Source organism: Sprattus sprattus (genome assembly GCF_963457725.1).
Source record: "Sprattus sprattus genome assembly, chromosome: 1".
NCBI classification, from domain to species: domain Eukaryota; kingdom Metazoa; phylum Chordata; class Actinopteri; order Clupeiformes; family Clupeidae; genus Sprattus; species Sprattus sprattus.
In genome coordinates this window covers 41,586,320-41,603,595 of record NC_137920.1, presented here as the reverse complement: position 1 = coordinate 41,603,595, position 17,276 = coordinate 41,586,320, and the positions used below count along the sequence as shown (strand labels likewise).

Here is a 17,276-nt window from a genome sequence, read left to right as displayed (position 1 = left end):
GAACACAATAAACTTATTTCAAAGACAAAAGTAACTCTGTCCATGTAACAGATATCCTAGGATAATATTTATACTTTTGTGCCACGAAATACACAATCGCTACACTATGATCATTTCGTGCCATCGTCATGGGCCTTGTCCACAGAACTGTTCTGATACATAATGGGAAGTTTGATGTGCACAAAAGGGATTTAACACGATACATCCGTGAGTCAGCAGGTTGCAGAACACATTTTGTCCAGGAGAGCCAAGGCTGTATCATCAACTTGTGTAGAATGTGTCAACTAAAGCGCTAAAGTGCAGAGTAAGAGCAAGCATGGGAGTTTGGCACGCCCCATCACCAGCCAGAGGTATTACTAGAATGTAATTTTGAGAAGGGGGGGGGGGGGGGGGGCATTTAAACTGGGATTAAACTGACTTGTTTGATGAACTACAGATGAAAATGTTTGGATCGTCAGTAGGCTACTATGGAATAAAACACACAGCCTGAAAGCTAGCTACAAACAGGTGTGTCTGTAGTGCATGTGTGGAGAGGTGTTATGATGTGGCACTGAGGACCACTGACTCATCACACCCACACCTTCACAATGATCACTGGAAAAGCAGTGCATGTTTTATACATGCTAAATAAATACCTATAACGCAACATTTAAAAAGGATGGGCAGATGATTCCTCTGGGTGTGCAATGCCCCTCCCCCCACCCACCCACAGACACACCCCTGCTGTCAGCGCTCCCTGTGAGGATAGGCAGGCAGCGCTCCACATGCTCTGACCTGTAATGGTTAACACCAGGCGGATGCATTGTTATGTTATGACTAAAATATTCAGCCTCCAAATTCAATTCTAAACAATTCAAATTGAGGCTGAAAATAAACTATGTTCACAATAATCAGTAAAGTTTGTCTCAAAGCATATCTCTTGGAATGTTTCGTTGTGCCACCAGGGGGCGACTCCATTACTTGGAGCTGGCCAGCCCTCAAAGTGGGGCTCCAATGCCGCTTTGGCGAGAAGACATTTACAGATAATGCTCATGACAAGCTGCACATTGGCCTTGGTGCTCCCAACTCACTAGCTGCAGCCCTAAACAAGTGGAGCACATCCTGCAGTCCTTGGGCCCAGAACATTGTGTGCAGCAAGCTGACCTGGAGGACAGAAGGAGGTGAGGAAGGAGAAGCAACGTGCTAGGTAGCCTACAGGCCTATCTCCAACCTGGCCTTCCTGTCCAAAGTGCTAGAGAAGGTAGTTGCTTCTCAAATTCAGGACCACCTCAAACACAACAAGTTTTCGGCCAGGATTTCGTTCAGTCCACAGCACTGAAAAAGCCTTGCTCAGGGTGACTAATGACCTACTGATGACAACCGATGCAGGATCACCCTTACTATCCTCCTAGAGCGCCTCTACACCACCATTGGACTATCAGGCTCTGCACAGAGGGCCACAACACAGGCCACCAGTGAAGAGATGCTATCAGCTGGACAGAGGCCAACAGCCACAGTCAGAGGCGCCACAAGCAGAGTGGAGCTGTCACCTCACCAGCAGCAGCCCAGGGCCCTGACTGTTCAGAGAACACCACCTCAACACCAGCCACTCGGAAGAAGCTAGCATGCCGCCACTGCTGCCGCAGGCCACGGGGAGCTTCAGCTAGGTCCAGAGTGTCCTCACGTCGCCACTGCTCACTGAGCCATCGCTGGGTCCCACAGTTTCACCTCTCTGAACCTCTGCAGCCGCTACTGGCAGGTGGATCTGACGCCAGAGGCAAGCCCAAAGACCTCTCTTCAGCAAGGGGCTCTGGCCGTTCTAAATGCTCCCGTTTAAACTCGGCAATGGCCCAGCTACCATCGAGCAGCTGATGAAGAGAGTCCTGGCTGGTGTTCCCGGTGCCGCTGTGTGGTCTACCTAGATGACGCTGCAGTGCCCTGACCAACCTGCGTGAAGTGCTTTAGTTTAAGCCCTCCGCCAACCTGTCCAGTGTCTGCATCCAGAGAAGTGTCATCTGTTCTGGTGGGAGACAGCCTTCCTGGGCGTGTGGACCGTGCGGCAAAGGTGTCCACCGACCCAGCACTGACAGCAGTGGTGAGAGACTGGCTCGTGCCCGGTGATGTCGGAGAGCTCTAGAGCATTCTGCCGTAATATTACAGATACTTCATCAGGGACTGTGCCACCACCACCAGCCACTGCATAGACGCAGAAAGGGCAACGGTTCCAATGGAGTGAAGACTGTGCTGCCACCTTTGATTGACTCCAGGTGGCACTCATCAAGGGTCCCGTGCTGGCAATCCCCAATTCACAGTGTCCGGCATACTCACAACTGTGAAGAACCGGTAGTAATTGACTGTTTGATCAGTCAGTGTCACCAGTCACCTCTCTCTTCTTCCGTGCCTGTAGTCCATTGGCCTACCGTGTGGTGCTGAATTGGGCACTCAAAGGACAGCGCCTCCCTTCGATAATTATTGAGAGTCTATAGTTAATACCTAGCTAATTAAACTTGTGTGCGTGTACTTTTAATAAACGGGAACATTATGCAAAGTGATGTCGTGTTATGATTAGGTCATTAGATCATTAGCTCCGGATCATTCCAATCATGCATTAAAACATGACAATGATAGCCAGACCGAAATGAGTTGATTTTTTTTTATAGACTGAGAAGTACAGCCTTTTGTCCACAAAAGAAACACAACAGTCATTTTAATACCGCACGAATAAAGCATTTTGTTTTCTTCGTACGAAATAATGTGCTCTCTTCAATATTTCGTGGTCACAATGCTAACACGTTTGTGTTTCCCTGCATACAAGACATGAGGGTGTTACATGGTTTCGTAATAAATGTACACATGTAGCACAGAATGCGTTCTGTCTACGAAATAAGGTCTGTCACAGTTTGCACACCATAGTTAACAGACAGTCAAGAACACGACTGGAAGGGCATGCAGCTTTGCTGGGTACCGGCCAACTCTAGCATAATAGGCCAACACATTTCACTTAAGTCTGTATACAAAACAAGAGTGAACGTATTGTGCAGTAGGCTATGACAGTATTTGAAAGACTAGAAGGCAAACTTACCGGCATGTTGAGAGAATAAGGTTTCCCGGAAGACAAATTGCATGAAAGAAGAAAGCCGTTAAGCTTTATTTAGTCGCCTGGTCACATTTCGCATCAATTACTCGCTGTCATCAGCAGTTAACACCACCCGCCCTAACGCCGAGGTCAGCATAACAAAGACTTTATCTTAAATTCTTGAACCCAAGTAGGCTGTGGCTATTTTAAAGTAAAGGGTAAATAACTTTAGACACAACAATTGCATCATAATAGCTACCAATACTATAGACCTAAAAAATGGGTTTCCTCATATCTGGCACCCCTATTTCCGCGAAATTGCTTGTTCTCTCAAATTCACAGCGTCAGTGACAGTGATGACACTGCAGCCTAACGGTTTGGAATAAACTTTAACTTTAGGTAACTGGTGAATGTAAGATGTCCGGTTGGTCATGCAGCAGTGTAATTCATAGGCTACTTTTCCTTTGACACAGAGTGTGAAAGAAAATAGGCAAGTAGGCCTACCTGTGTGAGATGTTGATCTGCTATAAACCGTTCCTGTCGGCGAGAATCACATTCTTCTCCAGTTGGACTTTTCAATCTCTGTTATCATTTGAAATGAAAGATAAATGTAACGAACAAAAACAATAAAATTGGACTTGACAAAGTAGTGAGTTCTTGCAAGTTCCTCATTCCTATACTTAGCTCTATTCTGCCACCTTGTGACAGGTCACATCTATTTAAGTTTTGGAGCCATCTGAAGAGAGCAGATCTTACTCTTTTAGCATGTGAGGATGCGAGCTTGGTCTCAGTTTGTTTCCCAGCATCTTGCTGAAGATGCTTCCGCTCTCTTTCCCTGCGGTCTCTTCCTCGTTCCCTCCCTCTACCTCTCTCTTCGGAGTCCCTACATTCACTGGAGCCGTCCGGCATGCCAGTACACCTGAAAGCATCATAGGGGGATATTGAGAGGTGATGACAAATAAATAATATCAGGTTATTATTATTAAGAGTTATCAAATTGGTTCCATGAGAAGTCTAGCATTATTCAATTGAATTGATTATTTCTTGGCTCTCTTCACTGTTTGCTGTATTTTAATTGTTACGTTGCCGTATCAGTGAATCTCTGAGCCTCATTACCATGAAAGAGCACATTGTTGGCAATGTGTTGGTACACTAGTGTGTACATAATTATTATGCAAGTCCATATTCTAATGCAATAAGAGCATTGCTTTCTAAAAACGAATTATTCACTCAGTGTTAACATTTTCAGTTGGCTTAATGCAATAGAATGTGGCTTAAAGTGAGGATTGGCTTAATTTCAGGTATGCAAAAATATTAGGCAGCTTTTTACTGTTGCTGAGAATGGGCCAAAAAAGAGAAGCTAAAATAGCCAGCAAAAATAGTTGACTGGTTTTCAGAGGGAAACAAAACAATCAAAATGGCAAAGATGTTAAATCTAACGCTGTTTTGTATGATTATGAAATAAACTATAAAAAGAATCATGGATTTTCTCCTTGAAACACAAAAATCTGAGTAACATTTATTTTCCTGGAAGGAATCATTTGGACTCACCTATAATGTTGTGTCTATTAGAATATCTAAAGAATGTACATTACAGTTATGTATGCAGTGTGTAAACAAAGGTGTGCAGTTCCTCGTCTACAGCAGGAGGAGGGAAATTACGCTTTTTCTAAATAGGTGAGTTAGAATTAGAACCTTTTCGTAATTTCTCAGCTGTATTTGCGAATTGCTTCTATGGCTGAGTGAACTGAGGAAAGATGTTAACATCCTAAAATGTCTGCTCATCTTCCTCAGCCTCAGTAATACCTTGCTGGTACAGACTAGGAGGGACTTTCCACCCTTCCATCTATGTCGTCATACATGACGAGCGGTGATTAAGAACAGAGAAACAAGTTCAAATCAGACTAATATGACATAGGGTTGAAAGAGACGTCACTCAGCCTTCAAAATAGGAGGTCTTCAATAACGTAGGCCCATGGCAGGATAGCTAGGGGATGGTGCAACGTATAATGATGATTAAATGATGACTAAAATCAATTCAACAAATGACAGGAAGGCCGTGTAGAGAGGTGACATCTCAGTAAACTATGTTTATATTTGGCAGTTCTAGTAATATTATGAGCAGCCATATTCGATTTCAGTCTGAGCCTCTCCAGTGCAATACAACTTCAGGATAATAGGGCATTGTTATAATGGGCTCATGTGATCTAGACTTGTAATGACAAAACAATGGATTATTTTTTCCTGCATTTTGGGGATCCCTTTTTTTTTGTTTTAGCAATATAATGTAGATCAGAGAAGGACATCTTTGAGAAATGTGTATGTGTGCATCAAATAAGAGGTCCTGGTAACACCAACCTCATCAGCCAGACATGTATCACCGGTCTTTGTTGACCACTCTATCCCCCCCTCACCTGGCAGGCTGCTGGTAGTCTCTCCGGGGGCTCTGGCTCTGGGGTCTCCTCCGCACCATTCCAAGGGGCTCCAGTCCATTCATTTCCGTCTCTGTATATAAACTGGTTCTAGGAATATCAGCCAGCATCACATAATCCTCAAAGGTCATTGGGGGAGAGGTACTCCTATCAGGCCGTCTTGATTCATCTGATGAAGATATCATGAGAGCCTCCAAACCTCGCCTGATAGTGCTCCTGCTCCTGTCCGTGTTGGGGACTTCTCTGGGTGCAGTCGGTTGCTGTTTTGAGCTGTGCTTATCAGGGGAAGGGCTTAGTGAGTGGTTTGGAGAGGAAGGGCTGAGGAGGGAGTGAGTAGAACCATGACTTGAGTATGACTGCTCAGGGTTCACTTTAGCGTTTCTGTCTGACATGCTCCGTGGGTATGTCTTGCTGATGTCAGATCCATGGTTAGTGTAAATAGCTGTTCTGTCATCGATCTGTGAACCACTGTCCCTTCTCCTGCAAGGAGAGGAGGCCCCACTGTCACGACCACTGTTTCTTTTGCTGTGGCGACTATTGGAACCACTGTGATGACTTTTGCGACTATTGGAACCACTGTGATTGCCATGGTAATAGCCATCCGTCTCTGTGTTGTAGTCTGGCCAGGTGTTTTGCTGAGATTCGGTTAGGGCTGCGGACGTAGCTATGGATGTCAGATTATTGTACAGCCTCTCTGAATCTAAACTGTGCCTCTGGGAACTCTGACACGGGCTCTCAGTGCGGGTCCTCCTGCCAGAGGAACTAGCCTTGCGGTTCTGGGTTGGCAAGGCAACAGAGTCATGCCTGTCGGTTGGACTACAGTTCCCAGAGCGGTGAAGAGAGGAACCATTGGATACAGCTTGGCTTTGAGATACGGAGCCCCTCCGACGCGACCGACTCCGAGATTCGACCCGGCGGGACGGAGAAGCATAAGCTGAGCGTGGACTCGGAGAATTAGGACCTGTCGGTGGTTGGCTATCAGAGTAGCGGAAATTGGAGTACGTCATCCGTCGCTGGGGTGAGCACCCGCTGGCGAAATCCATGTGTCTCCTTTGAGAGGGCAGGCCCAGATGTTGGTTGCGGTATGGGATAGCATCTTTGGGTTCCAGGTTGTGATTGTTGGGCAGAGTGTGGCCTCGTTCATAGTGGCGGAGAGGGGGTGGGGAACTGTCATCTTCAACACGTGACCGTCCACGGGAGAGAGAGATGTGAGAACGACGCACAGGCTCTGGATCCCTGGTACCAAGAGGTTCTGAGGAAAATTACAGTCAGTAGGAAGACGTGAAAAAGTGACACCCAAACTCATGTATGGTAAGCACATAGTATGCCAAGATAACCCTACGGCGTGACAAAAGGTCAAACTGTGGCGATGTGGATTGTCCTTTCACCTGTGTTTTGACTCTGACTCTGCCTTCTGCTGCTGCTGTAGGATCTGTTGGGAGAGGGGTCGAGTCCAGTCATGACCAGTCCTGGGTGTTCAGAGCCTAACCCCAGCGCTAGGAGTGTATGCTATGTTCCCGGAGAGGAACCAGTGGAAGATCGGACTGGTGAAACAGAGAGAATGCGAGCTGGTGATGACATCACTGTCATGAGCTTTCTGTGTCAATTTTGTAGATTGCTGGAACGTGACACATTCTGACCCGGGGCATGAATAATTTACCCACTCAAGGTGCATGATTCGACTTTTTGCCTCAACTAATATATGAGTTTCCTCGCCAACAAAAAAGGTCATATTTCTTTTTCTCCTAAAGTGTTTCCATTGTCTTTAGGAATAAGCTATCCAATAAATGTTACACTCTTTCAACCTCTTGGTAAAAATACTTTTGATTAGGTAAAAAGATGAAGATTCTTACTCACATTCCATAAAAACGTATATCTACTTTGAGTGGAAGAATACAATATTAATCAGTAATATACAATGTGGTATATAATAGTTAATGTAGTATCAGTAAAAGAAAAGTAAGTAAAGTAGGCGCCCCTCAACACAGTTGTAGGTGCATCTGAGTTCTTTTGTAGGTGGAGCAGAGTTCAACATACAAAAAGCTTTTAGGGCATGAAACATGTAAATATATAAAGGGCTTCATTTCCATTTTACAATCATTCATTGTTCAAAGTGCCATTATCAAGCCAATGACCGAACCTCCCACAGCACAGCCACCCCTTGTTGACGGCAGCGGGGGTAAAGATTTGACGGGAAGCGTCCCTAAACCCATCTGCCCTGTGCCAGCTGGATGGTGAGGGAGACATACAGACCAGAGGTCTTCACACACTCAAGCAACACACGCATCAAATATGAACGTGTACTCACCTGCTTAGGTCCGCTTTGTTTAAAAAAATGATCCTCACAAATAACTGTGTCTGACCTTCCCCCTTCCCTCCTTACACTCTCCTGTTTTATCTCCTAATATTCTCTTTCTCTTTTTCTCCGTCTCTGTCTCTCACTCTCTTTATTAGTTTCGGACTGCCAGAGTGTAACTGAAGCTAGCCACTGCTGCTACTCATTACTATTTTATTGCCTTTGGTGAGTTCAGAGCCTTTCCCCCGTGTCCTACCGGTTGATCTCTCGCATTTCTGTCTGTCCATCTCTAGTACCTCTTGCATACATTTGGAAGAAGAAAAGTGCTGAAGACATGCACACAATACAACCATATACTATCAAGATCTTTGCCTTTAATGATGAATTACAAAAAGCCTTTGTAATTAAGATATAACAACATTTTCTGTTTTAAGTTGTATTTAAGTAAGTCAGTAGGTCACAGACATAAGTCATAAAGTTCTTCACAAGACATACAAAATAAAAGAGAAAAACATTGAAGACAAGTGTGCACAAGTAAGTACAAGAAGTAAAAAACACAAAACATAAAAAAACTGAAAAAACACCACACACAGTAACAAAACACAAACCACCGTGAAAAAAACACAACAAATACATGAAATGCAGAGCTGGTACATGCAGATGACCCAAATGTCTGTCTAAACAGATATGTCTTAAGATGCCTTTTAGAAGTATCCAGAGGTCTGGCAGAAGATGTGTGGGCAGGTCATTCCACAGTAGCTGCTACGGCCTTATAAGCTCGACTTTATGTGAGTGCGTGGGACTGACAAAAAATGTTGCTTATTTGACCAAAGAGAGCGAGTTGATGAGTGAAGTTGAAGTATATCAGTCACATATGCAGGAGCCTGACTGTGCAATGCTCTGGAAGTAAGAGTGAACATTTTAAATTGGATCCTATACGCAACAGGGAACCAGTGAAGAGATACTCACAAGAGGTAATGTGAGAGCCTCTATTTGACCTAGTAAGGATTCTCAAAGTACTTTTCTGGATTGCCTGCAGACAATCATCTAAGAAATGAGAAATGTGCATTACAAGTTTGCACGTCTGTACGAGATGAGATAAAATCATGTATAATCATCTCTAGTTCTGCATTTGAAACTACAGACTTATGTTTACTGATAGACATGGAAAAAACAACATCTTATCAGCTGATTACCATGGGTGTCAAACAACGAGGACTAGTAAAATATAACGCCTAAATTACGCAGGTTGGAGTGAACGGCAAAGGAAAGTGGCTCAGTTCTGTACTTAATCATGAGTGGAACCTTTTCTGGAGCAACAATCAGAACCTCTGCATGGAGCTGTAAGAGAATCTCAACCGTCCAGTACCTGATAGCGTTTAGACAATCTAGGATCCTCGATAACCTGTAAGCCTCACAAGGTTTGAATGAAAAGCAGAGCTGGATATCATGTGGAAATCAATGATATGCAATATCAAATCTGTTTATTATCTGTCCCACGGGCAGCACATATAAAGAGTTAGCTTGCTGCAGACACACATCGACACCTTTGATCTCCCAAATAATTAATGACAGAATCACAAGCCAGTTGGTTTTAACCCTCTCTATTTCCAGCAAGTCATCTCACCATTACACAACTGCTCTCCTTACACAGACACACAGACACACAGACACACACACAGACACACACACACACACACACACACACACACACACACACACACACACACACACACACACACACATGCACACACACACACACACGCACACACATATACACACAAACACCCACACCGAACTCACACGCACACACAAGCGCACACACACGCACACACACCAACTGCAAAACTTAGAATGAATTAGAATGATATAGAATGATATAATTTACATGAATCCTACAAATTTGAAATAACCGTTTTCACTGTGCAGCTATTTAGAAAGCGGCTGCTGTCGCCTTGCCAGCAGGGTTCCATTACTCAAAAGGCCTCCAACATCTGTTGCTGTTGCTCCCGTTCGTTTTCTCCCTCCTCATTCAGTGGGGGCACACTGGCTCGTCCAAATGCTGGCCTTTGTGTTCGCCCCATTGTCAGCTCCACCCATTGTCTGCCATGTTTGTTTCCCTCCCTTGAGTCTTATTGACACCCTTAGAAACCCGGAGGAAGCCAACCAAGCGTTTTCTTATCATCTCTTCATCACCAATCTCTCCTTCTAATTTCAGCTTAAATGACAGAGAATTTGTGTATAAGACATATTACAGACTAAAAACATTCACTTGTAAATTAAATATTTAACTTTATCCTAATTTACTTTAAAATCATGTAATTTAGCCTATAACTCCTATACTTTCAGAAGGTGACACTAACAGTTATGTGGTTTGTAAGAGAAACATAGTTTTGATGTGTTTTTTATATTAATTTTCTTGCTAATAACTCTTCTTCCCCACCCCCATCCCTCCCAGGAGAAAAGGGCCCAAACTCATGGCTGAATGTAGGTTGTGAATAGCCCTCCATGGGGTGGGTTGTGGGGGACAGCAGATGTTGGTTATTAACTTTGCTCACAGCCTTCTCCATAGGGTCCTCAGAAGACTACAAAAAGACAGACTGTCATTAAAATAAAGTCTTCCAAGGAACTGCCTTTAAGATGGAACTAAAAAGCACGACCAGGTTTCATTTTTGTTAAGTATATTAGAAAACAAATATTTGAAAAACTTTCATGAAAGTCATGTATTTAAGAAACTGATTGAAATACACATTGAGTATTCAATAATCTTTATTTGAAAAAATAATTTAAGCTAAATCCTTCATTAAAAAGTAACAAAAAACATGACAATAAAAACATTTTTACAATCCTTCTTAAATAACATGTCTCAACACGTCCCAGTGACCCGAAGTGCCTTTGCAAATAACAGCAACAACTTAAACAAATTCAAATTAAATAATTATTTAAACCATAGCAAATATGTAAAATACAGAATAATTAAATAAAAATAAATTAAATAAAATCATCCAACTTTTTTTTTATATAAAAGCAATTACCAAAACAAGAAGTCAATGACAAGCAAAGACATTTTTTCAAAGTACAACTCACACTCTTGATAATAATTACATATTCAATACCATACAGGACATAAAAAAAAAAGAAATGGAAATAAAATAAAATAAAAACGCTTGGAGGACTCGGAGGAGAGAGATGCACTTTTTGTTTGTGTTACACAGTGATCAAGTATACATACAGTCTCCACAGGCTGTGTGACAGGATCACAACCATGTGACACGACATGTGAAGAACAGGCCAGTATGGCCAAACATCCACCCTTGATGCAGTCCCTGCACTCAGCAGCAGCCTATGGGGCTTGGAGAATTGGCCGGACAGCAAATGTTGCCAATATATTGCTAAGACGTTACCACAATGTTGCCAGAATTAGACACTGTAAACGGCAAAACACTGAAATACATTTTTAAATTTTGTGTAACATCCTCGTATTTCTTACTAATCGCATCTCACGTGTTGATGAATCCTTAAAAAACATGGTTTGACGAGCACATATTGCCCAACACCTTTAAACAACTTTACAGGTAAATTATTTTAAAGGGTACATAACTTTGGCCCCGACAGGCTTCGGTCCCACAGGCCCCACGCCACTGCCTCCATTCACTTCAGCACAGAGAACCAGCTCACTCTGAATATCAGTATAAGTCTCTATTTGAGCAGCAGTCACAAGGCGGGACACGTCCACCTAAGGTTAGAGCAGCACTTTCTGACAGGGAGTCACACATTCCCCACAGGCTAAAAATGAGCCATGTAGACCTGCAGGTCTGTTACACCTAGAGGACAAGAGAGGGACAGCGTTAAGTTCATGTCTACAAAAGATAAACAACATTGACACACATGCACAGGATAAGTCATATTTCAGAGCCAAAGGTAAACAGATCTCAAGACTCACCTCAGTTGCAATTACACATTCATCTTTCTCCTCATTCATGACAAGTACAGATTTGTATTTATTATCGAAACACCCAGGCACCACCCCTGGGTATGTCTGCCTTTCTGAACATTCTGACGCATCACTGTGGAAACAAGTCAAAGATATCCATTAGCTCCGTATGCTAACATAACTGAGAAGGTGTTTCACAACATTCATAGAGTAGAATTAATATATAATATAAGTAGTATTAATAGATATAATATTAGCAGTATTAACATGTCTTACTCACTTAAACATTGATAAAATAGTATTAATGTATAGTAATAAAAGTAATAATTTGAATAGTAATAATATTGGTAGTAGTAATATGTCTTCCGCTCTTATTACCTATGCAATCGTTTGCTGCGCTTTTCCTCGTATTCGCTGTCTGAGTCGTAGCAGTCGAGGGATTGGCACATGTCTTCACAGCTCACTGCTGCTGATGCTGCTGCCGCCTCCATCCCCGCGTACTCCAGCTTCACCTCGTGCTTGGCCTCGTACTTCAGCTCGTGCACCAGGTTGTAGTCGGCCTGCGCTTGGCGACTCTTGTAGCAGCTCTTCTCCGCCGCCACGTCGTCCAGCTCGCTATGGTAGTCCACTTTCTTGTTAGTGTTCTTCACAGACGTGGCGCTCACCACACTCACTGACAGGTCCTTGTCGCGCGGACAGTTGTTGGTCAAATTGTTGATGGTTTCTGTCTCGCCCTGAATCATCTCGCTCTCGCGCTCCCGCCGCTGCTGCACCTTGGAGCGGATGCAGCCCACCACCACGGCACAGCCGGCCAACAGGAGCACCACCAGGAGGATGCCGGAGGCCACTGCAGTCCAGGGGATCTGGCCTGCAATCTGCGCAGCGTGGTCCGGTAACAGGAACTGGCAGTTACGGCCTCCATAGCCCGGCACACAGGCGCACACGTAGCGGTTGTTGCGCTCGTGGCAGGTGGCTCCGTTGTGGCAGGGGTTGTGCTGGCACCGGCTAATGGGCGAGGTGCAGTTACGGCCCGTGTAGCCTGGGGGACAGGCGCAGGTGTAGCCCTCTGGTCCTTCTTGGCACGTACCACCGTTTTGGCAGGGGTATGCAGAACATTCATCGCTGCTGCGATCACAGTTCATCCCGGTGAAGCCCTCTGGACACTGGCAAAGGTAAGAGTTCACTAGGTCAACACACCGGGCACCTGGAGATTGAGAGAGAAGCAACAGTTATTAAGAGCATGCAAACATGGGGGGAATAACATCAAGGAAACTCTGAGACTCTCTCTTTATACAAAAGGCTAGGCTCCTGAATCTGGACTTACCATTGGAACATGGGGCAGAGGTGCAATGGTCAATTTTCTTCTCACAATTGAAACCAGCGTATCCTGTGGGACACTGGCAGTAGTAGCCGCCATCTGGGTTGTCAGCACAGCGGCCACCATTGAAGCAGGGTCCATCAGCGCAGGTCATGGCACTCAACTCACAGTTCTTCCCATAGTAACCCGGTGGGCAGGCACAGCTGTACGTGTTCTCCATATCCTGTTAGGAAACATGGAAGGGTACACTTAATCATTTTGCAATTTAAAAAAAAGAAAGAAAAGAAGAAACAAATACATATATAATCAACAAATATTTAAACAACAAGAACCCAACACTAGGTAAATATACTACTGACAATAGTATACTAACTCCTGGCAGTATTAAGTGTACTACTGGTAGAACGTTAGCCAAAAGTGAGCGAGAGGGATATACAGCATCAACAGCAACACTAACATCTGAGTTTGCGGCTTATGGCGACATGTACTCCAGCTGTTGTGGAACCACAGAAGCAAATGTAAGGATAAGTTGCAGATGAAGTAACACTCCAATGAGATGTTGAAGGGGGGGACTTACAGTGCAGCTGCCACCATTCCTGCAGGGGTTCCCAGCGCATTCATTCACCTCGATCTCACAGCTGGCTCCAGTGTAGCCCGGCCGGCACGAGCAGGTGTAGCTGCCCTGGCCAGTGTTGCTACAAGTGGCTCCATTCATACAGGGCTTGTGATGTGTGCAGTAGTTCAGATCTGAAGTGGACAGACAGACACATGTGTGTACATGTGGATTAGTATCGGAGGAAATAAACAACGACCAGCAGCAGTGCAGCTGTGTTTCATCGTTGATCTCATCCTCCCCTCCCCACTCCCCTCACTTTCTTTTGAATTCTGTTTTTCAAACATGAGGTCATTGTTTTAGTCTCATTCTGAAAACAAATGGTCTTAAATGTTCTTGTGTGTTCTCTGCCTTGGTTTGTGTTCAAGCTCTGACTCCCCTTGGTCTTAAATGTTCTAGTGTGTTCTCTGCCCTGGTCTTAAATGTCCTAGCGTGTTCTCTGCCTTGGTCTGTCTTCTAATGCTGACTCCCCTTGGTCTTAAATGTTCTAGGGAGTTATGTACCTTGGTCTGTGTCTAGCTCTGACTCACCTTGGTTGCAGAAGAGGCCGCCCCATCCCTCTTGACAGTTGCACTGCCACGGTTGCTGGCAGGTCCCATGAAGGCATCCTGGGTACCGGATGCACTCATCACAGTAGCGACCCTCAAAACCCACTCTGCATCTGTTTAAACAACCAAAACCTTATGTAAGACATTGAAGCATTTTCCTGATATTTGGACATAACACACATATGTGACCATAAGTTGCCAGTGGGTGGATTTCAAATATCATTTTAAAGTAATAAAACTGTCAACTAGATTTGCTTAGATGGTATTTCTGGATAAACTTACTTGCATTCCCCAGGCTTCTCACAAAATCCATGATCTTCATCACATCCTGGGAGGCAGATTGCTACAAAAGAGAGACAATGCCCAACATAAGAACCATGGCAACATGAAACAACCCCAAACACATGTTCTTTGTTGAGTTTTACTTCCAGTAGAAACTTCTTCCCTAAATCGTAACTAATTCATTTCATTTAAAAAAAGGGGGTCACTAAACCTATTAGCTGGTACTCGGAAAAAAACTAAGCAAAAACATTGTAGAAGAACTTCTGCTTAACAAACAGTCACAATAGGAGCCCACAAACTAGGGGGGGTGGGGGGTGTCTTTCCCTACTCTGTGGGTCAAAACTCTTTTTCATTCAGTGCACACACCACCCCTTAATGTCTCCGGGTGGCGGAGATAAGAGTGGACAGCTGGTGGATACACGGCCAGTGCTCGACAGCTGCTCCATTGTCTCCGTTCTCCCGGCAGCTGCCCACTTCAAACAATACCTCCCCCTCGTAAGCCAATCGGCGCCAAGCCCACTCTGGGAGTAACGAATCGGACGTAAGCATGTAAATTTATGGCACGCGTGAGATTATTCCGAAAAAACTTTCCACCTCCTGATTTGAATAAATCAAGTGGTCTTGTGTGTTTGGCTTGGAGGGGGGGTTCTGATGTGGTGGTGAATTTAACAACCAAAGGCTAACCGTTAACTTTCTAACAAAAAAGTCACAACAAAGTAGCGCGTTTCATAGCCTACTTTCCTAACTTAAAACAACACGTCCAACGTCAAAAATAAAGTCATGGCTGACTTTAAATGAAACCATCTAAACAATAGAGAAAATTCTAAATTGCTTACGTTCAGTACAGTATTGTCCTTTCCATCCAGCATCACAAGTGATCTCGCCTCCTGCCCCACAGGTGAAGTGTCCAAAGGCATCATCTCTGGGGCGACAAAACACTGAGCAGCCGTCGCCGTAGTAGTGCTCATCACAGACAAAGCGGTAGGAGTATCTCAACTCTGTCCTCCCTCCAGAATGAAGGTCCTGTGACCAGTCGTCTCCCACAGTCAAGTGCCTCTGGGTAGCCATAGTACTAATGATTCGCTCTGGATTCTCTGAAAGAAGATGTGTACAGTTGTGAATACTGGACCCTTTCTGATAACGAATGCTACTGATAAAACTTCATATTGTGAGCGCGCTTCTTTGGCTCAACATAGTGGTAAGGTCCTACCTGTGGTAAGGTCTTCTTTGGAATCAGCGTGCACGGCTTCGATGATGAGAGAAAATGTTCCCTGTGATGGAAGGTTAAATCGAGAAATTAAACGGGTGAACTCTGTAAAGGCTACTTCTTCATACACGCTGCACGTAAATGATTAGAGCGAATGAGTGTAAGGCTACCATAGAAACACAACAACGCAGGACTATTCATGCGCAAATGATTCATTCATTTTAGAAACAAGTAGCCTGGTCATAAGAAGTTTTTAACTGCTTCACGACCTACAATAAATGGTGCTTGCACTGAAGAACAGAAAACTCACCGGCCACGTAAAACCAAAGTTCATCTTTATGGGATTGGTGAAGGAGCCATCCGGTAGCGTGTCGGGAACTTTGAAAGAGTTCGAACCGAGTACGGGTGTAGCAGCACCACCATAGGTACATGGGGGCTCCGGAGATGCATTCGGTTGATAATGTTTGAGGCAAACTCGAAAAAACGTTTTGCACTCGCACTGTTGGTACAATGAGGCTAAACCAGGTTTGCAACAGTTCCTATTGCCTTGTATTCCCTTCTTGTTCAAAAACTCTTGTAACTTGAGTTCAAAGACTCCAGAAGAGAGGACCTGTGGAAATATAAAACGACAGATTAGCATAGAAAGCTACACTCTTAACCAAAGGAGCAGTTATGGCTTAAAGTCTAAAAAAAAAAAAAAAGACTTGATACAAAAGTTGGAGTATTACCTGGCATGTCAAGACGTGCAGGAATGATACAATTAGAAGGTAGCGTCCCATGATGAATAATAAATAAATAAATAAATAAATACAAATGGTTTTCGAGTAACTCCGTTCCCAGATCAGTGTTGTTTCCTTGACAAAGGAGTCCTTTCAGATCCGTATTCTCTTCACTGAATGATTCATTGAATGCAACTTTCCCCTAAAAGGCTCTTCAGACACTGTCCCGCATCAGCCACGCTGTTCTCATTCATGTCATATGGACACAAACGAATCCTAAAGTTTGAGTTTAGAGTGAAGCTGTCCTTTGCTGATAAAATTCCGTTTCAATGTGATAATCCAAGATGTGGTCACAGCAGTGAAGAATGTACGTGCTTTTAGAGATATAGTTCCTTCTTGGTTCATAAGCTTGGCTTATTTTTGTATCTTCCAGCAAACCTCCTTGGAGGCCTGTCCTCGCGTCTTCCTACGACGTACACTGTGCGTTTGTCTCTCCCATCCAAGCGCCTGCCTGTGGTTATATACCGAGCGCCACATGCCATGGTAATAACATGCAAATGAACCACCTCCTCCCAGTGTGCGTCTCGAGTTCTGACAATGAGGTATCCCTGCACCTCCACAACTCCCACCATCCAGTACTACATCTACAGTTATTGAGGGTCCTGAATCTTTTTTGTGATAGGGAAAATGCAGGTTCTGTTTATGAGAAATCAATGAATGAAACTCTTTACACGCTGATCATAATCATGATTTCATTGCAAAGATTCAGGCATGTTAACTGGTTTAGACGTTATGTTGGACTGAAGTGTGGAGATGTATTTTCCCATGGTTTAAAACCGGTTGAACTGATTTACACATGTTTTCCTTTTGAT

The 17,276-nt window shown here is 44.0% G+C and overlaps 1 protein-coding gene across 1 annotated transcript; it reads right to left on the bottom strand.

Annotated features, from left to right (window-relative positions):
• Positions 1-11,514: 11,514 nt before the first annotated feature.
• dla (deltaA) lies at positions 11,515-16,529 on the bottom strand. The gene is made up of 11 exons (XM_080836728.1): positions 16,414-16,529; positions 15,996-16,295; positions 15,689-15,749; positions 15,315-15,572; positions 14,479-14,539; positions 14,179-14,309; positions 13,613-13,782; positions 13,042-13,258; positions 12,096-12,921; positions 11,727-11,850; positions 11,515-11,607 (listed from the first exon to the last, which is right to left on the bottom strand). The coding sequence occupies exons 1-11, from the start codon at positions 16,462-16,464 to the stop codon at positions 11,602-11,604; spliced, it is 2,205 nt and encodes a 734-aa protein (XP_080692854.1). The 5' UTR covers positions 16,465-16,529; the 3' UTR covers positions 11,515-11,601.
• Between the last annotated feature and the right edge of the window lie 747 nt (positions 16,530-17,276).

Excerpts from the sequence above, each read along its gene's own strand:
- dla (XM_080836728.1), bottom strand. The coding sequence starts at position 16,464 with ATGGGACGCTACCTTCTAATTGTATCATTCCTGCACGTCTTGACATGC. Across the intron at positions 13,259-13,612 it reads GGAATGGTGGCAGCTGCACT|GATATGGAGAACACGTACAG; the intron begins GTAAGTCCCCCC and ends GTTTCCTAACAG. Across the intron at positions 11,851-12,095 it reads CGCAGCAAACGATTGCATAG|TGATGCGTCAGAATGTTCAG; the intron begins GTAATAAGAGCG and ends TTGTTTCCACAG.